This window comes from Rhineura floridana, chromosome 11, assembly GCF_030035675.1.
Source record: "Rhineura floridana isolate rRhiFlo1 chromosome 11, rRhiFlo1.hap2, whole genome shotgun sequence".
Classification (NCBI taxonomy): Eukaryota; Metazoa; Chordata; class Lepidosauria; order Squamata; family Rhineuridae; genus Rhineura; species Rhineura floridana.
The window spans coordinates 13,153,519-13,177,944 of record NC_084490.1 but is presented as its reverse complement, the minus strand read 5'-3'; the positions used below and the strand labels follow the sequence as shown (position 1 = coordinate 13,177,944).

Below are 24,426 nucleotides of genomic sequence, written 5' to 3'. Positions count from 1 at the left end.
CTAAGCTAATGCAGACAAAAGGCCATGAAGGGGTTAAAGAATAACAGGGGAGCCACGTGGAGAGGGAGTAGGTGGAGTTGGTTGGCTGACGATACAGAGGGATTCTCTCCTCCTTCCCAAAGGGAAAGCACAGGTTTCAATGAAACAGTAGAAGGGCCAACACCTCTGGTTCCCAGTTGGCGGCGAGGAGCCAGCCGATGCGGGAAAGGGAGGATGGCGATTTTCTCCCTCCGCTACTAGAAGCAGCATAGCTTTGAATGCCAGTTGCTGGGAATCGCAGGTGGGGACAGTAAGCTGCTCTTGCACTCAGGTCCTGCGTGCAGGCTTCCCTGGTTGGCCACTGCGGGAACAGTGTACTAGACTACATGGGCCATTGTTCTGATGCAGTACCGCTTTTCTTGTGTTCTTAAGTGTATTTTATTTTGTAAAGAGAAACAATGCTATTTTTCTTTTGATGCCCGTGCTTGTATTAGGCTCCAACCTTCCCCCGCATATGGCGTCGGCCGAATGAAAACCAGAAGTGAGGGCCGTGTGTAGCACTTTCAGTTTTTGTATCTCTAGAATTCCTCTCGCTTTTGCCTGTTAGCAAGCGAAAGGAGCCGGGCGCAGTTTAACCCTTTCTAGTTTCTTCCTCTGTGGCGGGGTGGCTTCCCTTCCGCAACCCCCGCCCACCTTTCTTCCAACAAACTTTTATTTCTGCCCTTGCTCCTTTCATCATCAGCTAGCAGGCTGAGTTTCTGAAAGTGCAGACTTGGAGCAGAGCAAAGGCAAGCAGGCGGGACCCTGCAGGGGCAAGAGACGGAGAAGAGCGCACGCACAACCCATCGCCACCCTCAGAATAGGAAGAGAGACTGTAAGCCTGACTGTGGTCCTTCTCTCTGCGTTTTGTACAGCTTCTAGCACGCTACGTTAAGCCAATGCCCCATAGCAATAGTAGAAGCCAGGGACCCGAGGATCCTTGCACACGCCCTGGATTCCCACGAGCAGTATCCCTCCCCTACAGATGGGAACAGAGCTCAAGAGTCCTGCCTTTCATACCTGTCAGGTGTGCTTTAATTTGGATTCCTGCACTGAGCAGGGGGTTGGACCGGATGGCCTCATAGGCCTCTTCCAACTCTGTGATTCTATGGGCTCCTCCTGAGATCATTGACTGTTAAGAACTGGAAGGGATCTTTGAGATTATCTTGTCCAACCTCCAGCGTGGCTCAGGAATCCACTGCAGCATCCCTGAGAGACAGCCGTCCCAGCCTCTGCTTAAATATCCCTAATGCAAGGGAAGAACTCGCCGCTTCCCAAGGCAGCCTGTTCTACTGTAAAAGAGGCTGTGCTTACAGTCAGAAAAGCCCCATCTGCACTATACATTTAAAGCAGCACTATTATGCCACTTTAAACAGGTTCAAAGAATCCTAAGAACTGTAGTTTTTTAAAGGATGCTAAGAGTTGTTAGCAGACCTCTAGTCCCCTCACAGAAGTACAATTCTCAGAGTTCCCCGGGAAGAATGACTAGTTGTTAAACCACTCAGATCTGTAGGGCTGTGAGGGGACTTGAGGTCTCTTAACAACTCTCATCACGTGTAACAAACTACAACTCTCAGGATTCTTTGGGGGAAGCCATGGGTGCTTAAAGTGATATGATAGTGCTTTAAATGTGTAGTGCTGAAGGGGCCAACATTTTTCCTATTTTTTTCACCAAAATCTCTACCATTTCAATTATTCCTTCTGCTTCTGTCCTCTGGAGCAGCAGAGAAGAATCATACTGTCGTAGAGTTGGCAGGGGCCTATAAGATCATCAAGTCCAGCCCCCGGGTTTGCTCCATCTTCTGTATGGTAGCCCTTCAGATATCTGAAGACGACTGCCAACCCTCCCCTTAATCTTTCTCCATGTTAAACCTTCTCAGCTCTTTCACTCTTGACTTAGTTTGGAAAGCCTTCACCAACCTGATCATCCTCCTTGGGGTGCCCTTTAGTTTGTCAGTGCCCTTCTTTAAATCTGGCACCTAGACCAGGAACCCCTCTTGCCTTCCTTCCAATTAGGGTTGCCAGATTCAGGGCCTGAGATTGATCCTGTATCTTTAGGAAAAGAGAAAGTCAGCCAAGTGCAAGTGTCCTTGCAACAGTGTAATGGGAAAAACCACAAGGTGGAATTCTCCCTTTCCCCTGCACAACTTGTAAAGATACAGAAGACCTCTTGGAGGCCGGGCCTGGCAACCAAGTGGTCTTCTGTATGTTTAAAAGTTGTGCAGGGGGAAGGAGAATTCCACCTGTGGTTTTTCCCACTACAGGGTTGCAAGAACACCTGCACTTTGCTGACTTTCTCTTCTAAAGATGCAGGATCAGTCTCAGGCCCTGAATCTGGCAAGCCTACTTCCAATAGAGCCCAGATGCCCTGCCTTCCCTGGGTTCAGTCCTGGATGGAAAGAAAAAATCTCAGGACAAGTTAATGTTGAGTACCTGCTCTGTGATCACCTTTTTGCGTGTGCCAATCAGTGTGGCAAAAAAGTGGAATGGACAGTCCTGTCGATCAACTGCAGGGGCATTATTGGGAATGGGACACTTCTAATCTGTGTTTGTGACTGGACAGAACTCCACTCTCCTCACAGAAGATAGAAGACAACCTCATGTTCTCCGTACAAAGTGATCAAAACTCTTCTCTCTTGCTCTCTGGTTTTCCAGGAGGCTATGCCTGTGGTGATAGGCTTTGAGGGCAGCGCCAACAAGATTGGAGTGGGAATTGTGCGGGATGGAGAAGTACTGAGCAACCCTCGGCGAACATATGTCACGCCTCCAGGGCAGGGCAAGTATTTCCTCAGCGCTATGTTGTACCTCTGAGATGTGCATCTACAGGGATGTGTGTGTTCTGCACTAAAGGAATGTAATCCTTTGTGCTCAGTTCAAATTCTATACCAAGAGAAGCTGTGCCTGCGTATGTGAGGTAAACCAGAACCTTTGAGTGATTTCTTTTATTTTGCCGTTCTGGAATTATTTTTTGCATCGTTTGTTTTGCACAATTAATTCCAGATTTGCTTATTTTGGAGCTGGGCAGGCTGCTATGCAGGGCCGTGAAATCCTGCTTCCTGTTGTGTAAGTTTGTATAAATGTTAGCAGAGAACATCAGCGGTCTGAAATGCGTGTGTGCCAGTGTGTGCGTTTACCTAAGAAAGCAGGCTTTTTACCCTGCATTGAGATCACCAAGACTTAGTTCTGTATTGTTTTAAATTTTTAAATTGTGTTTTAAATTGTTTTTTAAAAGATGTATTTTAAATTGTATTTGTTTTTAGTTATTGTAAACCACCCAGAGAGCTTCGGCTATGTGGCGGTATACAAGTTTAATAAATAAATAAATAAGAAAAGCTACTTCATTTATAGAAATATATAGTAGATAGAAATGCATACCTCGTTCTAGCTAACTAAGTTGGAGGCGCAATGCCCAGGTTTGGGAGTCGTCCTTATGGCTCAGGAGAGAGAAAGCAGGGACAAAGGTGTCTCCTCTCTCTCAGATAGTCAGAGAAGAGAGGAAAGGGCGGAAGGAGGAGGGGCAGGTAAGCTTCCCTAAGACGTATCAGTCTAATGACGGAAGGAAGTCAGTCAGAGCATCACAGGTAAAGGTAAACAAGCCTATCCATCTGGAGGATCCTAACTCTATCTGCCTTCTGGAACATAAACAAAAGAACAAAACAGGAGTTGCTCTTGCCCCACTTCCAACCCTTAGATATCCTATTCAGTCAGCTCTCTGGGTTCTAAGACTTCATCTGACCTTGCTCATACGCTTTCCAGTAAAGCTTCTCGATCATAAGGTCTAGAAACTTGCATTAAAAAAAGCTGTGATTTGCAGGATTCCAGATCTGCCACTCCTGTAGAATCTCAGCTTACAGGGAGTCAGCTCTGAGGATAACTCTCCTTGCTCTTGCAAGGTCTACAAACGTTTGCCTGTTGCAGTGTGTCTTCAAGGCATCCAGAGGTGTGTCTCACAACAAGCACAGAATTGGCCATCTGGCAAGTAAATTGACACTTCCCCATGCCTCTCGCTGTCATCCATTCTCCTTGGCAAACGTGATCTGAAATGACCGAACAACAGAAGAGTAATTTATCTGTGCAAAACTTATCAAAAACAAGCAGATACCTACATATTGCAATGTGTATTCTGATCGTGGAATTTGGATTAGCATAATTTACTGAGGCTGTGGAATTCTCTTGATACAGAATTCAGGCTACTGGTGTGTGTGTGTTGGGGGTGCGCATGCGTGCACATATGTGGGGAGAGAAAGAGACTATGTATAGTGAGTATACACAGCCCTGCTTAAGACATCTGCCTTTTTTTTAACATTTCCATTTTCTGTGTCTCCCTGTCCTCATGTGTCTACTCTTTTGTCCCAGGTTTCCTGCCGGGTGACACAGCACGACACCACCGTTCTTGCGTCCTTGCTGTGCTGCAGGAGGCCCTGCAGGAGGCTGGACTGAAGCCGCAGGACATTGATGCTGTGGCTTTTACCAAGGGTGAGTCCCTCCTATAGTGCTTGGTGGGAAGACACCGTTTTGGATTCTTCAAGGAGAACATCAGGCCCCACCTGCGCTATACATTTAAAGCACGCTTGTACCACTTTAAACAGTCATGGCTTCCCCCAAAGAATCCTGGGAACTGTAGTTTGTTAAAGGTGCTGAGAGTTGTTAGGAGATCCCCATTCCTTTTAGAAAGCCGCAGTTCCCAGAGGTCCCATCACAAGTAGGATGTGCGATTGTCCAGTTACATTGATTGACGGTAGAGTTCCTTTGTACCTTCGCACAAAGCCTAAGCAATGTGGAAGTAGAAAAGAATGAAGTGGCCTAAGTGCAGCTATCTTGGATGACTTGCAATGTGACAAAGGAAAAGAACTTGGTTTTAAGTCAAAAGAAGCCATAGAATGTGCTGTTCAATTATAGTAGGTAACGCCTGGCTTGGCACGTATTTCATAGGAGATAACAGCTGAGGCTGCATTTATGACAAACCTAAATGTATAAATACTTGCCTAAAAGGTTACAGTGGTGGAGATCTGCTCAAGGACAGGGGACACTCTGTCCAGTTGCTGTCTTCCCTTGCAATTGCTCAAATAAAGCGTCTCTGACTTTGTCGCAACCCAAAAACAAAGAGTGAAGGCTTGTTTTCCTCCACAGCAGCTTGGGCTGCAATCCTATAAGCATTTTCCTGGTAAAGTCCTATCTGCACTCAGTGGGACTTGCTTCTGAGAGCACATTGATGATGATGATTGTCATCATTATTATATCCCACCCTTCCTCCCAAAAGGAGTCCAGGGCAGCAACATTGATAGGATTGCACTGTTATGTTGTTTGCAGCCTTTGGTTTCCAGATGTTCCTGGATTCCCGCTCTCCATCAGCCCCAGCCAGAGTGGCCAATGCTCAGGGATGGTAGGAACTTTAATCCAGCAGCAGCACAAGGAGGGCCACAGGTCCCCTGTTCCTGCTTTTTTTTCAAAAAAGGATGATTCATGAAGGATAGATTTATCGATGGCTGTTTGCTGTAGTAGCCCAGAATGTGGCTTCCAAGATCAGAGGCAGTACAGTATATCTCTGAATAACAGTTACTTGGGGAGGGGGAATAATGAGGAGGTCTGTTGGGTCAAACATGATCATCGATAGTATCCGTGAGAAACAAATTCTCGGCTTTTCCATCAGGCCTTAATCATCTCTTTGCCTCCCATATCCAGGTCCAGGCATGGGTGCCCCATTGGTGACGGTGGCAATTGTGGCCCGGACAGTGGCACAGCTGTGGGGGAAGCCTCTGCTTGGGGTGAATCACTGCGTGGGGCACATTGAAATGGGGCGGCTGGTGACCAGTGCCCAAAACCCGACAGTGTTGTATGTCAGTGGTGGAAACACACAGGTAAGGGTGAAGACAGCACTTCCTAATGTAGTCTCCCAGCTGCTGAGAGTCACTAGCTTTCAGGCCCTGTTCATTATTCCGGCAGAACAGAATGTCTTGTCAAGTTTTAAGAACAGAAAAAAGCCCTGCTGGATCAGGCCAGCACTCTCAGTGGAACACTTGCCCTGTGCTGAGTCTGATATCTCTTTCTGTCACCTGGCAACCAGGGTAATTTGGCTGGCTAATTGTCCTCTCTATAGGGCTCATCTGCTCTATGCATTTATTATGCCACTTTAAGCAGTCATGGTTCCCCCCCCAAGAATCCTGGGAAGTGTAGTTTGTCACAGAGCTACAATTCCCAGAGTTCCTTGGAAAGAGGGATTAATCATTAAACCACTCTGGGGATTGTAGCTCTGTGAGGGGAATAAGGGTCTCCTAACAACTCTCAGCACCCTTAACAAACTACAGTTCCCGGATTATTTTTTTCAGGGTGTGGGGGAGCTATGCCTGTTTAGAGTGGTACGATACTGCTTCAGATGTATGGTGTAGATGGGAGCCTGCAGTTTAGTATTGTTTGTTTTATAATGGAGCTCTTGATTTATTTGTTATTCATTGAACTTGTTTTTGTGGACTTTGTAATTTTTATACATTATCTTTTTTCTTACATTCTTATGATTACCTTATTTCATTGTTCTCTGATCTGCCACTGAAAATATTCAGTGAAAAGTGGGTTGCAAACAATATTTTTAAATGCCAATGATTAAGCAGTAAAAATAAGGCATGATATGCTGCTTTTTATTTAAGGCATTAATATACTGGTTAATCATTAGCATTTCTAAGCAGTGTACATAAAAATAAACCATAGAAAGAATGAAAAGTCATAATAAAGCTGAGTCACTAGAGTAAATAAATAAAATACAGTGAAGTGCAAAGAGGTGGTGGTAGAGAGAACCTCGGTTGTGGGGAGCAAGGATTTCCCCCCCCTAAAAATGGACAACAACTCTGAAAGGGCCTGTGGCATACAATATAAGTGACCTGAGTGTCATAATGTTGTTGCTCTCTTTCTCTCCCGCTCCCTTCCTCCAAGGTCATTGCGTATTCTGAGCACCGATATCGTATATTTGGAGAAACCATCGACATTGCTGTGGGGAACTGCCTGGACCGTTTTGCCCGGGTGTTGAAGGTGAGTGGCTGAGAATAGACGAGTAAGCCCTGTTTTAATGCAGTGCTGTTTCTTTCTGAGGAACTTTGCCTAGGTTTGAAACAGACTCTGTTGCTGCACTTGTGAGGATATTTATGGGCACCGTCTTCTGGTCAGAACGAGGCTCGGAGTCCCTTGCAGAGTGCTGAAACTGGTTCTCGTAGTTCATCATCAGGTGACAGCAGGAAAGAGGCTTGCCTTTAAAGTTTGTTTGTAAACAGTTTTGGACTTCAGTCTGATGTCTCTCAGTGTCCATCATAAGACATCAGCGATGGGACCGGTGGGTTTAGAGAAAATGGCCTCATAGGCCAAATTAGGGTCTCTGCTGTACCTAATTATTTATTTTATTTATTATTTTATTATTGAATGTCTATCTCACCTTTCTTCCAAGGAGCTCAAGGTGGCTTACAAACATGGTTCTCCCGCTCCCAATTTTATCCTCAAAACAGCCCTGTGAGGTAGGTTAGGCTAAGAGACAGTGACTGGCCCAAGGCCACCCAGTGCGTTTAATGGCCAAGCAGGGATTTGAACCCTGGTCTCCCAGATCCCAATCCGACACTCTAACCACTACACCACACTAGGCCCATGAGCTGGAGTTTTCCCACCCATGCAATATATTAACAATAAACTCATTCGCTCAGGGCTTTTAAACATCTCATCTGGTTGGCCACTATGAGAACAGGATGTTGGACTAGATGGGCCTTTAGGTATTAGGGTATTAGCAGGTTTGGCAGGGGGAGCCCCAAGGTTTGCAAATGTACAAAAAAGTTTTTAGAGCGAGAATTCTACAGAAGGGTGAAAAAGTTGTCCGTCCCCCCGACCCAATGAAGGCTGAACATGCTCAGTGGCCTCAGAATTCTGAGTGTCTTTTTGAAGGAGAGGGAGCAGAAAACTGAGGAAGCGGAATGGAATGGAATATTCTAGAAGAGGGCATGACTAGTTGGAACCCTGGACAGGAGCACTCGACACTCCAACATTTTGTTGCAAGTTTCTGTTGTTCCTCTCTAAAAGGAGCCTGTCCTGGGCCAGTCACTGCCTCTCAGCCTCAGAGGGATGTTTTCCCTCCCTCTCTCTCCCTCTCTCTCTCTCTCTCCTTGGCGGCTGATTTTCTACATTGTTAGGTCCAAACCCAACAACAAGTCATCACAGCTTACTCACCTCACATCCACCCGGGAAGGTGCGGAGTTGAGAGCCCACTCATTTTTCCCAACAATATGAATTGGGAGGGGGAGAAGAAGGGAACATTAGACGCTAGAGATAACAGACAGAGTGAGCCAACCAGTACCTTTGCTACTGCTCTTGGGGGGGGGGGAGGGAGATTGATTGATTGATTTCAACCCCTCCATCTTTCTCTGCCTGCCTCTCGACAGGTAAAGCTCCCATTTGGTGGGACTGATCTCATGGGATGAGTACTTTGCGTAACCCAGCAGCTCTGAAATGGTTCTTGGGGCTGCTTCTGTGATGACAGGGAGAGCAATGGTGCCCCAGGAGTCCCTATGGAATTCTGACAGCTGTGTTGCATCTCTCCACTTAGATCTCAAACGATCCCAGCCCAGGCTACAACATTGAACAGATGGCCAAGAAGTGAGTAATGTTGAAAAAAATCCCACACATTTTGCACAAACATGCTTAATTTGCACCAGCTACATTAGTTGCACTGGGTTGTGTGCATCATCCAGGGGAGTAGTCATCTGAGGTCTTGGAGAGTCTTGGACCCTTTTAGGAGCAGGGTCTACAAGCAAGTCAGCATGAAAAGGGAATGTGTTTACCATTGAGGAGAATCTTCTAACATGCTTCTTTTCTGCTGATTGGAGCCAATTAAAGTGAAAGGAGGAGAGAGTCACAGAGAAGACTCTTCTCAGTAGCTAACACACTCTCCTTTCATGCTGATTGGCTCTTGCGGATGCCTGTTGTTGTGGGAGAAGGCCCGTGCAGGAAGGACTGAGGAATATGGAGATGATGACAGAGAGCAAGTGATTGATGGGGTGTGGCGTAGCTATCATGAAGGGACCCAGCACTTCTGAATTCGCCACTACACTGCTGGTGTTATCTCCCCCCACCCTGAGTCTGAAGCAAGATGTTCAGTGTTTTGACAAGGGCCCAAAAGCTGGAAGAAGGGAAGGACTACGAATTGTCAATAAATATTTGGGACACATCCCTGGATTGAGCCCCAGTCACTAAAAGTCCATCCTAACAAACCTCTTTGGGGTTTATGATTTTCAGCCTTTATACGTTGTGTGTGTGTGTGATAGATTTTACTAAACAAAGCTGAGATTTTAGATTGCAAACCTCTCGGGGCAAGGACCTGCCCTGTCCCACTGGGGCTTGGGGGCCTGCAGGGGACGTAGTAGCAATTTCCAGTGCCTCTTCCAGTCAAGGCCCAGCAGATCAGGACCCTGGGCAGCTCCCAGTGGACCCTGCATAGGACTGGAGTTATTTGAAGGTTGACAGGGCCTTCTGTCATCTTCACCTCTTTAGGAAAAGTGTCTGCAATCCTTAGAGGGCTGATTTTGCAGGGGAATCATCCCCAGACTTTGAGGATGATTGGACAGCCATGGCCTCAAGCTGGAGGGGGGGTTGTAGAAGGGGCTGCTGAGGGTGTCCCCCTCTCACCCCCTGAGTTGGGGTGACTGGTGAGACCCTGAGGCAGGTGGCATGACTCTTGTACTCTGTAAGGCACCATGCACATAGAAAGTACGATCTAAAAGTATGTTTTAAAAGGAAAAAACACCAGAGGAGGAGATTTACTACATAAATCCTCATCATCATAAAGATGAATTCATGTGATTATTTGTGACTGGGAAAACCTTGGAGTACACTCCCTGTGGAGCTTTCTTGTTAGCAAGGGTTTGGGTTGTCCAGTGTGTAGCTATATCCTTGGGAAGGTTTATTTTAAAATAATTCCTCCCCCCCCCCGCCCTGCCCCACCCCGGTAACAAATTATCATATAAATTTGCCCTGATATGCACACATTTGACACCTTTGCCCACAACAATTAGGCCTACAAAGTTGTGGTGGTGTTTTCGTTTCCTTTTAAAAAATGACACAAAGAAGCTGAGATTCTAAGAGGACTGGAGCCTCTGAAACAGTCCTGGGATAGCAAAGAGGGATTTAATGCCGTCTCCTGCCTTCCCAGGGGCCACAAGCTGGTCGAACTTCCCTATACAGTGAAAGGCATGGACGTGTCATTCTCCGGGATCTTATCCCATATAGAGGTAGGTTTGAATCTCTTTCTCTTCTGTCCTACCTGAGGTTGCCACCTTTCCCTCTGTGCCAGGGTTCTTCTGCCACGACAGACAGAAATTCAACAGTGGGGACTTTTTCCCCAACCGCTGTGTCTCCAAGGCAGGATAAGGTGTAACTGGGCTGCATTTATGCCTTCTTAGAGTTGCACATTAGCCTTCCCAAAACAAAACAAAAAAGGTAGCAGCCTTATTTATCCCCTTTCTCTTCCTCTCTGGTGCAGGAAGTGGCGCATAGGATGCTAGCTGCGGGGGAGTGTACCCCAGAGGACCTTTGCTTCTCCCTACAGGTAAGGAACTAACCAGACTAAGGCATGAGACAGGGCTGGCATGCCCACCCCAGGGCAAGAGACTTGCCACAGGAACGAAGGAAGTTGCCTTATATCCAGTCAGACCATGGCCCCATCTAGCTCAGCACTAGTCTGCACTGACTGGCAGCTGCTCTCCTGGGTTTCAGGAAGGGGGCCTCTCCCAGCCCTATCCAGGGATTGAACCGCGGACCTTCTGCATGCCACTGTTGCCCGCTGCTGGACAAAAGCAGCCCAGGTGAGAACCCAAGAAAATGACGCCTTCGTAATGGTTTTGGTTTTTTCTTTCTCTCCCCCAGGAGACTGTGTTTGCTATGCTAGTGGAGATCACCGAACGGGCCATGGCGCACACTGGCTCTCAAGAGGCGCTGATTGTGGGCGGCGTTGCCTGTACGTGTCACCAAGCAGGCGGTGTGGTAAAGGCTGATGCCGCTGCCTTTCCAGTCTTCCAATATCTCTTCCCATCACTGCTTCTGCAAACAAGTCTTCAAAACAATTTGACCGATACGGTGGCTCCATCTATTTATGCTCCTTTTCCTCCAATACTTTCTCAATGCTCCCAACCGGACTGGAGAGCTTCCTGTTTTCAGCCTCCGTTGAACGGTGTCACATCTAATTGCTTCCCCACTGTCTCGCTGTTTCCCTCTTTTCCCAGACCCTTGTTTCCTCATCTATGTTTCAACCAGCACCAAATACTTCTTTTAAAAACTCTTTCAGTTCTGATTTCCCCTTTTCAGGTTCCAAGATTTCCTTCTCTGTATCTCAACCCATTTTCCATTCCCAACCCAAAATGGCCACCAGCTTGGATGGCTTTAAAGGAGGATTAGGCTATCAATGGCTACCAGCCATGATAGTGATGCTATTGTTGGAGGCAATATGCCTTTGGGAATCACAAATGGAAGAGTACTATTGGGATCAGATCCTGCTTGTGGGCTTCGCATAATGGGCTTCTGGTTGGCCACTGTGAAGATGCTGGACTAGATCACTGTTCTTCAAGCTTGGGTCCCCAGATATGATTGGACTATCACTTTGATTATTCCCAGACTGTATGGTCAGGGATGATGGAAGTTGTAGTCCATCAACATGTTGGGACGCAAGCTCGAAGAACAGTGGACTACATGGGCCATTGGCCTGATCCAGCAGGCTCTTCTTAGGTTCTTAATCTCAGTTTCTTCCCACAAATGTTCTGTCCTCTGGAAAAAGAATCCAAACCACCTTTCCCCCCAGGACAGTGTTCTTCAACTTTGAGCCCCCAGATGTTGTTGGGCTACAAGTCTCCTCATCTCTGACTGTTGGCTGAGCTGGCTAGGGATAATGTAGTACAACAAGATATGGGAACCCAAGGTTGAAGGACACTTTCCCTAGGATGACTGACCTTAATGACAAGACTGGATGTGCAATGGGGAATCCAGGTGAGGTTAGGAGAGCTGTGATCTCTCCCTCTCCAGGTCCTTTTTCTTTGCTGATAACCATACATTGAAACACGCACACAGAGTTATGATCTTCCCAGTTGGAGGTGAGCAGGTGGATGGGTGTTGAACATAGGAAGGTGCATTTGCTTATCTGGAATGTTGGGTCTGATTGCTGTCTCTTAAAGCCTAGTGCAGTAGCTCCCAAACTTTTTCCTTCATGCACTGAGGATGCTGAGGATTCTGGTTGGACCACTTTGTGATTTTTGTGCCTCTTGCAGCAACTGAAATACATTGTGCTAGATGCTGTATGATTTTTTAAAACTATTTTAATTGCTTCTTTTATTTCTCATATATTGTGGGTGGTATTCGGTTCTAGTCCTATTTAGTTCTAGTCCTATTCAGAGTAGACCCATTGAATTGAATAGAATGGTAGAGTTGGAAGGCTATCAAGTCCAACCCCCTGCTCAATGCAGGAATCCAACTTAAAGCGTGCCCGACAGGTGGCTTGTCCAGCTGCCTCTTGAATGCCTCCATTGTTGGAGCGCCCACCACCTCCCTAGGTCATTGCTGTGGCTAACTGGTTCATTAATTTCAGTGGGTCTATTCTGAGTAGGACATAGTTGACCATATCCCTGTATTTTCTAACATTACAATTTGCATTCCATAGAATTCAAATTTGAATACAAGAAATAAAAGCAGCAATGAAAATACAGTTAAAAATCAATATAAATAATCAATGCATCTTCAACCACAAATCCAGACATGCCGTGGACCACCTGAATGAAGCTGACGGGCCTCTGGTGGTCCATGGACCACAGTTGGGAACCCCTGGCCTAAAGTGTATTCACTGTTTTCTTCCTCTCAAGGTAATGAGCGGCTCCAGGAGATGATGGGGGTCATGTGCAAGGAAAGAGGAGCAAAACTCTTTGCTACAGATGAGAGGTAAGATTCTACCCGTCTCCTTCCCTCCCAGATTTGGACTCTTGTGGGTCTGCCAGAGAACTATTTTCCACAGCCATTTCCAAATTCACAGACGTGGTTAGTGCAGTGTCCATAGCTTTAAAGTCTGTCACAGCAAAAACAACGAAAGCTTTTGTGGCTCCTTAATGCCTAACTGACTTATTGTGGAAGAAGCTTTTGTGATTAGGGCCCACTTTCTCAGATGTCTGAAGTGTAGGTTGAGTAATTTTGATTCTATTCATCTGGGCCTCAATTGAGACAAGGGTTTGCTCTCCCATTACAGATGTTAAATTAGTATAGCAAGCTAGGAAGACTGTTATTGCCAGTTAGTGCATATTGTGAATGTTACTGCATTGAGCTTTTAGCTAGAAGGGTCTGACTGTCCTTGAATTTTTGGACATTTGGCTATACTGTTTATTGTTTTATTAATATAGGCGTGCTAAAACTCCAGGCTAGAATGAGAGAACCCGGGAGTCTGAGCACCAGCAATGCCATCTCAACACCTCTGTAACCATTATTTCCTGCTGCCCCTTTTGTACCCAGGTTCTGTATTGACAATGGGGCCATGATTGCCCAAGCTGGCTGGGAGATGTTCCAATCAGGGCAAGTCACTGCACTGCAGGATTCATGGATTACGCAGAGGTGATCATGTTATGTTTTCTGGGTGAGGGAGGGCGAGGTGAGCACCGATCTCAGGTGAGGCCTGGTGCAAGCCTAGTCTGGATGCCAGCCATGGCAGTGCTCAGCCCGTGTTACTGGAGAGCAGAGCTCTGACTTCGCTTCAGCAGCCATCAAGCTGAGATGGAGCCGCATATAGTAGCAGCAACTGCATCCCTATTGCTAGACCCACCTTCACTGGAAGGTGCCTTTTCAGTTAAAGGGCCCCAGCCTGCTCTATCAGTCTTCTCTGCTGACAGAGCAGAGGAGACTCTGGTCTCACTGGGGCCTCTGGAAAGAAGTCCTCCAAGTCTTGAGGATAGCAACACTTCGTCTTCGGGATGGACCTGCCTCTGGGGCTGGTCCTGCACCCTTCTGCTTCCGGGGAAGAGGAATCCCGTACTAATTCAGAAGCTAGGGGAGGGTCTTGCTCTTTGATGTGCAAGAGCACGTGGGAGAAGACTCTTGGGATTGTATTCAACTATTGTTTAGAGTACACCCATTGAAATCCATGGAGCTAAATAAGTCATGGCCATCAATTTCAACAAGTCTACTCTGAGTAAAGGTTAGTTGAATGCAACCTCCTCATGTGTAACTTGCATTTGCAATACGACAGCCTTTCCTTGTACACGCTGAATTTATTAAGGTTGCTATTCAACTAAAGAAATCTGGAACTACAAGTTTTTGTTGATTGATATTTGCACGAGTTAAAACAATAGTTTCCGAAGCACAAAGCATACTACTTTTGTTTTCAGATGGATTCATGTATTGCAGAATGCACCATCTCAGAACTACCCACGCAAGAGCAAAAGGGGATGTATCTTTTTAAGATGGTGTTTGGCAGTTTTCAATAAATACTTGCATCAAAAATATTTTTTTAGAAAAACTGCTGCCCCTACACAGGCACCTTCTTTAACTGACCAAAAAGTGGGTTTTTTTAACTGATTCATCAAACTCAGGAGCAGGGGGCTCTTCCTCTTTGGCCAAGGGCCACATTCACTTGCGTAGTAATGTGTTGGAGGCCACATGTCAGCAGTGGGTGGAGCCTGAGCTCAAAGGGGGTGGGCATCTTTCTTTTTGCCACCGCTTTGATTTTTCTTGTCCTCTTCCCCACCCCCTTCCCCTCCTTGCCACACTCATGAGCTTAGGCTGAGGGACACACATGGCCTACGCTTAATATACACTATCAAATAGTGCCACTTCTGTGCTTTTGATCAAAGACATTAGGGGCCAGTTTTTCCCTACACCTAAAGTTTGGAATAATTTCCTTTGTCCTTCTCAGTTCTGTTAAAATTTAATATGCTGAGTGAATCAGCTTAATTGGATTAGTGATGTTTCTAAGAGAATTCGATATCCTTGGTGGAGAAACTTGAATGTGGCTGACAAAGGCAAGACATGGAAGGGTTGCAGTGCAATCCTATATACTCAGAAAGAAGCCCCATTGAGTTCTGTGGGGCTTTCAATGGGTTTAGGATTGCAATCTTACTTGTCTGCGTTTTCCCACCTTTCTGCAGGTATCGTACAGATGAAGTGGAGGTGACGTGGCGTGACTAATCTCCTTCTTTGCATGGAAGCCACATGTCTTGGAGGCAATGAAGAGCCAAAAACATGAACGGTGGAGGAGAGGGTGCCAGGGTTATTAGAATCCCAGGAGACATTTGATGGGAAACTAGTTCAAACTGGAATAAACACTTTTGGGTTTTGTTTAGAAGATCTGGGGCGTTTCTGTCCTAGGCTGCAGAAGCTGTTGTGTGATTACAAAAAGCTAACTGGGATGCAATGTACCTCCTTCCTTTTGGAAGACAAATGTGTGATTTGCATGTTCGCTTGCCTGGGAAACCCAGGAGTCCCAGCACCTTTTTTTCAACTTGAGAGCCACGAATGTGGGCGGAGCAACATGTGCACTTTTTACCTTTTGCACAATAGATGCGTTTCTACATACACCCCACTCTATCCAGGCATGCAAGAGGCATTGTCAGAGTTCAAGGACACACTCTGGCCAGGGCAAAACCCTTAAGAAAGATATGAAGCTGGGCCCCTGAGGGATATGCCCTAGGAAGATGGTGTAGATGCAGAGGGGATGTGGGCTGGAGAGAATCTAGAGGGCCAGATAGAGAACGTAAGAGCCCTGCTTGATCAAGGGGATGACCCATTTAGTCTAGCGTCCCTGTCTCACAGTGGCCAACCACACCCAAAAGCAGGACCCAAGGGCCTTCTTCATCCCCTGGGCCTGAAGTTCCCTATCCCTGGTGTGGGTAGAAAGGGACGGACTCTCTGTGTGGCCTTAGGCTGTTCACTAGATCTCAGTTTTTCAATTCTCTGCAATGGGAATAATATATACTCCTCAGAATTTATCTGCTGGATTTGCCTCTCTCTCCTCTTTGCTACGTTCACAGAACCCTCTCCCAGCTTAGATCTCTATAGCAATGTCAAGCTTCTAGTCCCTAGTGCTAAAACATGTTCTGGCACTGCACTTCAGTGGCTCCTGTGTGTGAATTCAGCAGCTTCGGTGAAGAAGCAAGGAGCAACCAGGGGACTGGGGGACCAAGTTCTATGCAGGAGTCATGTCACTACGGATGCTAACCAACAATATTTAAAATTTATTCAATATTTACAGATACGCCCATACTAAAACACAACTCTAGCAAAACAGTACTGTAGGCTTTAGTCCATCAGGTACAATCCCAGAATACGAAGGGGAAGAAATTCAATACTTTGGCAGGATCGCCTCTTCTGCTGCTTCTCGGAGGTGTCAAAGTCAGTCCCTTGGCTTTTTTCCAGGCGCGGCAAAGATCCTGGCTATTGCTTCTCCCTGCCTCAGCAGCCTGTGTTTGCGTGAGGCTGCACTGCCATAATAAATGTCTCTTGCATGGTACTCCCTTGGTACAGCACTGCTCTCTACTGGCAGTAGAAGGTAAGCGTATCCTCCTGGTTACCTCGGATGAAGATGACGGGTGGACGCAGGCCCCTGGAGACAGTCTCGAGCCAGGCCATGTAGAGGGCACTGGGGCAGGCCCCTTTTCCTACCACAGGGAGGCTCCTAGAGGGCCAGAGAAAGAATGGAGTGAAAGCTAGGAAAAGCCTTTGAGGGATGGTGGGCTGCCCGTGCCTACAATATCCATAAAAATGCTTTCGGTTCTGTGTGTGCCTTGTTTTGCCCTACAGAATTCCACAATTAGTTTAGAGGGAATTTATGCTCATATAAGTCATTTGCAAGCCGCTTTGCATATATCTGTGCTGGTTTTTGCATAAAGTTTTCTTCTGCCAGGGAGGACAAGGGGCCACTGCTGAAACCCCTGGAACAGTCATTCAAGGCTGGAGAGGATCTGCTTTGCATGCAGAAGGTGCCAGCTTGGACTGGGAATGTCCCCTGTTTGGAACCCTGGGAAGCTGCTGCCGGTCAGTGTGGACACTACTGAGTAAGACAGACCCAGCTGTCTGAGACAGCTATAGACACACAGCTTCAGATTTCACTTGCAAGCTTATTTATTTATCATTTGATTTAGATCCCGCCCTTCCTCCCAGCAGGAGCCCAGGGGGGCAAACAAGAGCACCAAGAACACCTCAGAACATCATAAAAACAGACTTCGAAATACATTAAAACAAAACATCTTTAAAAACATTTTTAAAAAGCTTTCAAGGCATCTTTAAAAAAAAAGGTTAAAAACATACCTTTTTTTTTTTAAGTTTAAAAACATTAAAAAGCAATTCCAGCACAGAGGCAGACTTACCGCTAGGGCCACAAGGGCTAGAAACCTGTGTTCAGAAAGCGGAGATTTTTCCAGCTGCTGTACTATGCAGCCAATTTCGCCAAATTGTCTGCATAATCCTCCAGTGCGGTAAGGCAGTTCTTTACCCACATCTTTCTGAGTAATGGGGATCAGCAGCTGGGAGCTCCAGGCCAAATCAGGCCTGCAAGCATTAGAGCATGGATGGGGCATAACCTGTGGCCCTCCACATGTTGTTGGCCTACAACTCCCATCAGCCCCAGGGAGCATGGCCAATATAGGATATGATGGGAGCCATAGTCCAACAGCAACTGAAGGGCCCCAGGTTCGCCATACCTGCAGTAGCGGTCCCTGCCCTGACCAGAGGCATGCTTTCTGCACAGGCCACAGCTGCTACCTCCGTGCAGTTGAAAGTTCAGACTAAAACTCGGAGCGGATTCCACTGGCATGGAGTCACCCGCTGCCGCTGCCTCCATGCTCTTGAGAAACCTATTTCAAAACGAAGGAGGAACTCCCTAGGGACTGGGGAGAATCATGGGAGTGGCTGGTAGGTGAAAAAGCCACCCCTCCCAGGGATGCCACCCTCTCAAATGAAAAAGGGGGGAGTGACTCACATGACAATGAGGGCTGAGTTGCGGGAGTGGTCTTGAAGTATCTCGTGCAGTCGCATGTGCTGTTCGGACTGGACAGGCCATGTTGGAAAACAAGGAGAGACGTGTCAAAGTGGATAGTTGTCCCTTCTCTTTTCACATCCCCTTCACCCTGCTAGGCTCCTTAGCCCCACCAGAGCTAGAATGGGAAGGCAGCAGTGTCCAGAACATTCCCCATTTCCACTCCAGCTCCCTGATTTCTGAGATGCCAGCTCAGCAACTGGAGACCATCCCTGTATCTTTTAAAAAAAACGCTGAGAAAGAAGGCAAGGAAGGAGTCACAACTTTTCAAACCCTCTCAGTTCATCTGGGAAGCTTAAAAGCTTGTCCACACACACCTGTGCCAGGTTCTGACCCGTTCCCTCTTGCCAAATCTCACCCTCCAGATGCCAAATCCGGAGACGGTTGTGGTTTAATTACTACATGAAAGCTTCAGACAGCAGAATTACTACGGTAACAGAGAAGTAGCTGTGAGCGGTAGTTTAGAAGGTTACAGGCAGGTTAAAAAAATCAGTGAAATGTAAAAAAGAGTAAGTACTGTAACTAAATTATATGTTTGGGTAGGCTTGCTGAAATAAAGTTTTCAGCAAGTGTCTACTCTAAAGCATACAGCAAAGGCACCTGCCTAATGAACTTAAGTTGGATTCTTGCTCTGAGCAGGGGGTTGGACTCGATGGCCTTACAGGCCCCTTCCAACTCTATTATATGATTCTATGTCAATAGGAAGTTCTAAAGCACAGCTACTGCCATACTAACAGATGACACCTTACAGACTGAGAATGTGCTCCTGACCTCCAGTGTGACCCTCAGACACTGGAAAATGAACCCACCTTTTTCTTGTAGATTCTGAGGTCTTCGTCTGTGACCTTCCATGGTGCTTCTTGTTTCATCCTTTCCACGGCTTCCGGATCTTTCTGGCCTTCGTTGAGCCGAAAGGGAGCGATAAGATCCTCAAATTCTTTGCAACTGCCATAGGAGGGAGGAAAACATGTCAAGCCAAAGGCTTGTGACATCAGCGCCCTGTTGACCAATCCTCTCCCTCTGCCCTGGTTGAAAACTCCTAACAACAAGTTGCGTCACAGCTGCAGATTTCAAATATCCCCAACTATTTTGTGGACGACTCATTTTTGATAAAATACATAATCTTGCTTAGCAGACACAGTTCAGCTGGAGTTGCAACATGGGGAAATCATACTGAGGGCCTCCAGACATCCTTTTTATTGTGCATTCATGATTATTTCTGCTGATGATGTCATCGAGGCAGTTACCTGTCATCCTGCTTTCAACACTGTTCGCACCTGCAAAGGTTTTGGGGTGGATATACTTCATTTCCAATCAGTGCGGGTTCCATAACCTTGCCTGCTGAAAACCTACAATTTTGCATACCATAAATATTCTGTGTTTTGGTTTGTTTTTTGGTCCTGCTTTTGTTGACTACAGCGCAAGAGATCCTCTTCAGACAGCAAGAATAGGGTTTTGGACTAGAACCTTGGGAGACCAGGGTTCAAGTCCCCACTCAGCCATGAAGCTCACTGGGTGACCCTGGGCCAGTCACTGCCTCTCAGCCTAACCACAGGGTTGTTGTGGGAATTAAATGAGGAGGGGGAGAACCATGTCTGCTACCTTGAGCTCCTTGGAGAAAAAGGTGGGATATAAACGCAACAAATAAATAAGCAATATGGTAACATCGCAGTAGAACAAATAAAGCGGAATGATGTGTGAATGGTCCGGTATAAATCCACCACTAATGCGCTATGATTAAGTCAATGACATGTTGCAGAACACAGGCATTGCAGACTACCCTTGCAAAAAAAACCCACCCGTCTGAAGCGACCCTGAGTTCCAAAAGACAGGAGGGTTGGGATTATGGGGCAAAGATAAGACCTCAAGGGACACGGGATGAGGGGGAAGCCAGAGTGTTCACCTCGTTTCTTCCGGCCTCCACATTATTTCTGGCAGCACCACAACCTCGTTGAATCCCAGGCGGAATTTGTTCAACAAAAACTGGATCCTGAAGGTCAAGGTGAGGAGAAAGAAAGAGAGATTGGGGAGAGAACAAAGTGACAAATCTTTCTCTATAAATTATTTAGGGGAGGATGGGGATAGAGCAGGCTGCTAATAATTACTGATTTAAATTCAGAGGGCGAAAAGGAGTTTTGGTGTGGATGTGATGGCTCCTGTCCTTTTACAAGAAGGAATTTCAACAGGCGCAGCTTTTCTCACTCTTGTGGTACGATGACGTAAAAAGCTGGATCTGCCAAAATTCCCTCTTCTGCATAAATCTGTCAGGTTTTTTTAAAGCTCAGAAGATGCTATTGTATCATTATATCATTAAAAATAATTCAGCATTGTCTCATTATCACTTTGGTTTTGGATACATCTATATCATTAATTCAAAAGCAAATGGGAAAAAGTAATCTGTGTCAGTGTATATACATGTGTGTATAATTAATATATATTAAAATTTGATATTGTTTTTCTTGATTGTAGAAAAAGAAAAGGAAAACCAGCAATTAAATACTTGCAATTAATGAGAATGCAGGCAATAAACAGAATAATCTTTTATCTTTTGCCATGCAGCACTAAGCATTAGCCCTTTAATCTAGGGGCAGCTAACCTGCAGGCCTCCAGATGTTGCTAAACTACAACTCCCATCGTCCCTGACCATTGGCTGTGCTGCCTGGGGCTGATGGGAGTTGTAGTTCTGCAACATCTGGAGGGCCACAGTTTTCCCCTTTCTCCTTTAATCCATTTAGCTAATATCCATCTCTTGTATCATTCCCAGCATCCAAAAAAAATAAAATAACATCTAATTTCCCAATCCCTCCTATCTTTCCTTCCTTTTTTCAAAATGTTATTTGTTAATTTAAGACAAGTAATAATAAACCAGCACTTATTTTTCCTAGAAGTTAATTGATGGAACATCTTCCCTGCAGGCTCCACCACTGGGGAATCGCAGCTGTAATTAACAGTTAAAAGATTGGCTTGGATTCTGTTTGTTCCTTTTTCAAATATCCCAATGCTATTCTGACAGGATCCAGTCATTCAGGCTCAAGATTTCCCCAACAATTTTGAATCCAGTCTTCTAAATGATGTGTGTAAAAGACACAGGAGGCTTGCCTCTAATTGCATCTGGTCAACCTCTTCCAGTGGGTTTCAGATGTCCTACTTTCAAGGAACACTTGACCTGTCTGCCAACAAGAAAATCTTGAGAACATGCCATGCAATATCTGCACACTGCAGTCTGGGATCTCCAGGTCTGCTCAGGCTATTCACAACAGGGCATGGCCCAGGCCTTGACGTCAATCTGGGTGAACTCTGGGCAAGAATCACCCCAGCTATCCCCTTGTGCTGGCGTTGTGCCTAGGACAATCCGGTAGCAAAGAGCAAGCTACCTTTCAGTGAAACTTAATCTGGCCTTTGTGTCTTTCTTGAGCAATCCCAAGAAGCTCACTAGCCCACTCTTCAGAGCTGTACCATTTTTTAATTTTGTTTTGTGTTAACTCACGCCCCTGCCCCTTACTCTTCTCTGTGCTCCTCAGCATTAGCGATCTGCCCGCTGATGAAGACCCGGACTCGGCAGTGGCTCCAGCGTTTTCGGCGGGTGAGGAGGTAGGGAATGAGGAGGGTGAGCCCTGGAGGAAAAAAAGTCATAAGAACATAAGAAGAGCTCTGCCGGATTGGGCCAATAGCCCATCTAGTCCAGCATCCTGTTCTCACAGTTGCCAGTTGCCCTTTATGGGAAGCCCACAAGCAGGACCCGAGATTAGGGTCCTGCTGCCTCTACTTGAGATGAGGGATGGGGAAGAAATTCGATTCAGTTCACATTTAAAGTTGAATCTATCAAATGCGCACTTTCCAAAACAATATGAGGACCGGAACACAACCACCCTTTGATATTCCCACGTATCCGAATTTTGTGAAGCAGCTCTCCAGCCAAAGAATGCTTACAAAACTGCATACATTAGGGGTGAGTATGGATAAGAATTGAATACATTAGCAAAAATACAGCATACAAAATGCATTATATTAGGAGAAACTGCTTGCAAAGAGTACATTAGTCAAAACTGTACACTAAAATGTGTGTTAGAAGAAATTCACACTAAAATGCTAAAGAATTTTTATGATTAAAGAACCCCAGCAAATTGTTGCAGAAATATGGAGAACTGAATTTAAGATTGGAAAAATGGGAAACTGAGAGAAGCGAAACCAACAGTCCCAGCAACTGGTACTCAGAAGACTACTGCCTGTGAAAGTAAAGGTAGAATATAGCCATCATGGCTAGTAACCATTAATAATTTTTTACCCTCGATGATTCCCCTCAAAAAGAGTCTGGCCACAAAATACTATGGGAAGAGTACTGGACTGTGGGTGGTGGTGGATTTTCCCCTCTCACAGATGGGGCTGATCAGCCCCAAATTGTTCTGCACATGGCCATGTTGAGTGATGACTCGGTGCCAGGCATACAGCACTTGCACTGTATAGGAGAACAGACTTACTCTCCTTTTCTGTCCATAGTCCTTCCATCCCCAAGTATGGCTTTTCAATTTAAAAAGAGAAGTGATGGCCACGTGTCACTCTAGCCTTTTCTTATTTCTGTGCTGCTGAGTATAGGCCCTGCTCAGAGGGAAGTGGGATACAATGCCTCCCCTCCTCTAGAGGGCGCCAGCTGCAATTAGAAAGAAAAGGGACGCACCGCCATCATCAAAGAGCCAATAAATGTCGATATTTTTCTTCTTCTGGTTACCCTGGAAATAAGTTTCCAGGTGTGTGTCAGCACCGACTACTTTGAAGGCATCACCTGTTGGAAAGAGTAAATGAGTGGTGACTTTTTGCAACAATTTTCTGTATCACTCCTATATTATTTGTTTATTTATATACCTCTTAATGCCCAAATCAGCTTCTTAGTAGTTTACAAGTATAAAAACCAATTACACAACCAATTAAATGCCATCCATAATTAAAATAAACAATAAAACAATCCCATTAAAACATTAAAATATAATCACACATAATTAAAATGGAAATGGACTGCCTTCAAGTCAATCCCGACTTATGGCGACCCTATGAATAGGGTTTTCATGGTAAGTGGTATCCATAATTAAGATATGCCATAAAAGAGTAAAGTTTTACGCTTCTGGCTCTCATTTTTGAAGGGCCTTAGATATGAACCTGGGACGCCCTCTTTCAAACCCCTCCTCAGCCTGAGTAGGGAATTGGCCAGAGCGCCCTGGTGGTGATGGCTTTGTCTGCTCAAGTTCCTTCAAGTCATCTCACTAAGCCACATTCTCTGTTTTAGACCAGTCTCAATGCCTCCAACTTACGCTTCTGCTTCTCCCAGCCCAGTGCTGCTTCCGGGTCCTCAAAGCCCAAGTTCACTGTTGGAGGGGGGAAAGGATATGAATTAGTCACGGCAGCATGTGAGGACTGTCTCAAAGCTTTTTGCAGCAAGATTTGAGTAGTCTCCCCTGCCCATTTAAAGATTGCTCCTACGGGGAGATTGCTTCAAACAGTGCTTGCTTGGATCACTCTCCCTTCACATCAGTTGATGCGGGATGGGGGATGGCATCCTGCTTAGCGCTGAGCTCCCTCCAGGGAGCTCTCTGGCATACCTAGACCAAGCAGGATTGCTCTCCCTTCACATCCACCAATGGGAGGGGGAATTAGTACTGAGTTCATGTGTGTGAGAGAGCCCTCTCATGTATCCAATGCCAGCGCTAAGTAGGATCAATCTCCCTTCGGATCGGCTGATGTGATGGGACAGTGATCCTGCCTAGCGCTGGGGTCCTGCTTTGTGTGGGGCTTCAGAGCTGATTGTCAGGCACTTTTGGGACCTACACAAAGTGGGCTTTGGGCAAGCCCTGCCCTTTTGGGCAAGCCCTGCCTTCACCTGTATGACATCAAGTGTAGGGTGGGTAGGTCTGGCTTGCACAAATGGCCCCACAGGAGAAATGGGGAAGACTGGAGGGCCAAGACTGGCCCGCAGGCTGAAGGTTCCCCACGCCTGATCTAAATCCATGGCCTGAAACTGCCGTCTCATCTCATGATGTGGCTGCCTAGGATTGGTGCACTAAACTCTCTCCCCTCCCTCACCTTCGTGAAATTCTTAGCCGTTTTTGTCCATGGCTTTGGGTGGGGCCCCAGCCTATTCTTTCAGAACTAGACAGAGGCGTAATTTCTGGCACTCCTATGTCCCACCCGACCAGCCCCTTTCCTGGGCACACCCACCTTGTGCCTTCACTGTCCGCGACATGTCCAGCCCATCGCGCATCCGGACCAGGCACACGCCAGCACTGAAATCGAAAGCGTCACTGAAAAGGGGGTGGGGAGAGAAGGAGACCCATGAAGATTAATGTGCAATGTTCGTACACATCCTCCAAAGAGAACCTCAGCTCTTCCATAGAACATGGCTG

At 46.3% G+C, this 24,426-nt stretch overlaps 2 protein-coding genes across 12 annotated transcripts in view; one reads left to right on the top strand and one right to left on the bottom strand.

The window, feature by feature from the left end:
* The first annotated feature begins 74 nt into the window (after positions 1 to 74).
* On the top strand, positions 75 to 15,346 carry OSGEP (O-sialoglycoprotein endopeptidase). Of its 3 annotated transcripts, none has more exons than XM_061589817.1 (12): positions 75 to 280; positions 2,674 to 2,794; positions 4,375 to 4,494; positions 5,701 to 5,876; positions 6,943 to 7,038; positions 8,591 to 8,640; positions 10,193 to 10,271; positions 10,523 to 10,588; positions 10,906 to 10,996; positions 12,885 to 12,960; positions 13,522 to 13,620; positions 15,150 to 15,346. In XM_061589817.1, the coding sequence occupies exons 2-12, from the start codon at positions 2,680 to 2,682 to the stop codon at positions 15,187 to 15,189; spliced, it is 1,008 nt and encodes a 335-aa protein (XP_061445801.1). In that variant the 5' UTR covers positions 75 to 280; positions 2,674 to 2,679; the 3' UTR covers positions 15,190 to 15,346. The 3 variants fall into 3 exon arrangements, with proteins under 3 accessions (XP_061445801.1, XP_061445800.1, XP_061445802.1); XM_061589816.1 differs by lacking the exon at positions 75 to 280 and adding an exon at positions 534 to 853; XM_061589818.1 differs by lacking the exon at positions 75 to 280 and adding an exon at positions 2,424 to 2,442.
* Positions 15,347 to 16,203: 857 nt separating this feature from the next.
* The window catches only part of LOC133366571 (solute carrier family 12 member 3-like), a 46,293-nt gene continuing 38,070 nt past the window's right edge, over positions 16,204 to 24,426 (bottom strand). For all 9 annotated transcript variants that reach the window (XM_061589813.1, XM_061589806.1, XM_061589812.1 and 6 more), the window contains exons 20-27: positions 24,242 to 24,324; positions 23,338 to 23,391; positions 22,710 to 22,814; positions 21,537 to 21,648; positions 19,938 to 20,024; positions 18,844 to 18,979; positions 17,978 to 18,045; positions 16,204 to 16,675 (exon numbers count right to left, since the gene is read on the bottom strand). In XM_061589813.1, the coding sequence (XP_061445797.1) occupies positions 16,534 to 16,675; positions 17,978 to 18,045; positions 18,844 to 18,979; positions 19,938 to 20,024; positions 21,537 to 21,648; positions 22,710 to 22,814; positions 23,338 to 23,391; positions 24,242 to 24,324 (787 nt within the window). In that variant the 3' untranslated portion in view covers positions 16,204 to 16,533. The remainder of the gene's footprint in view (positions 16,676 to 17,977; positions 18,046 to 18,843; positions 18,980 to 19,937; positions 20,025 to 21,536; positions 21,649 to 22,709; positions 22,815 to 23,337; positions 23,392 to 24,241; positions 24,325 to 24,426) is intronic.

Bases quoted from the DNA above. Each gene is read 5' to 3' on its own strand.
- OSGEP (XM_061589817.1), top strand. From the start codon at position 2,680: ATGCCTGTGGTGATAGGCTTTGAGGGCAGCGCCAACAAGATTGGAGTG. The intron at 4,495-5,700 runs GTGAGTCCCTCC...TCCCATATCCAG, and splicing joins TGCTGTGGCTTTTACCAAGG to GTCCAGGCATGGGTGCCCCA. The intron at 12,961-13,521 runs GTAAGATTCTAC...TTTTGTACCCAG, and splicing joins CTCTTTGCTACAGATGAGAG to GTTCTGTATTGACAATGGGG.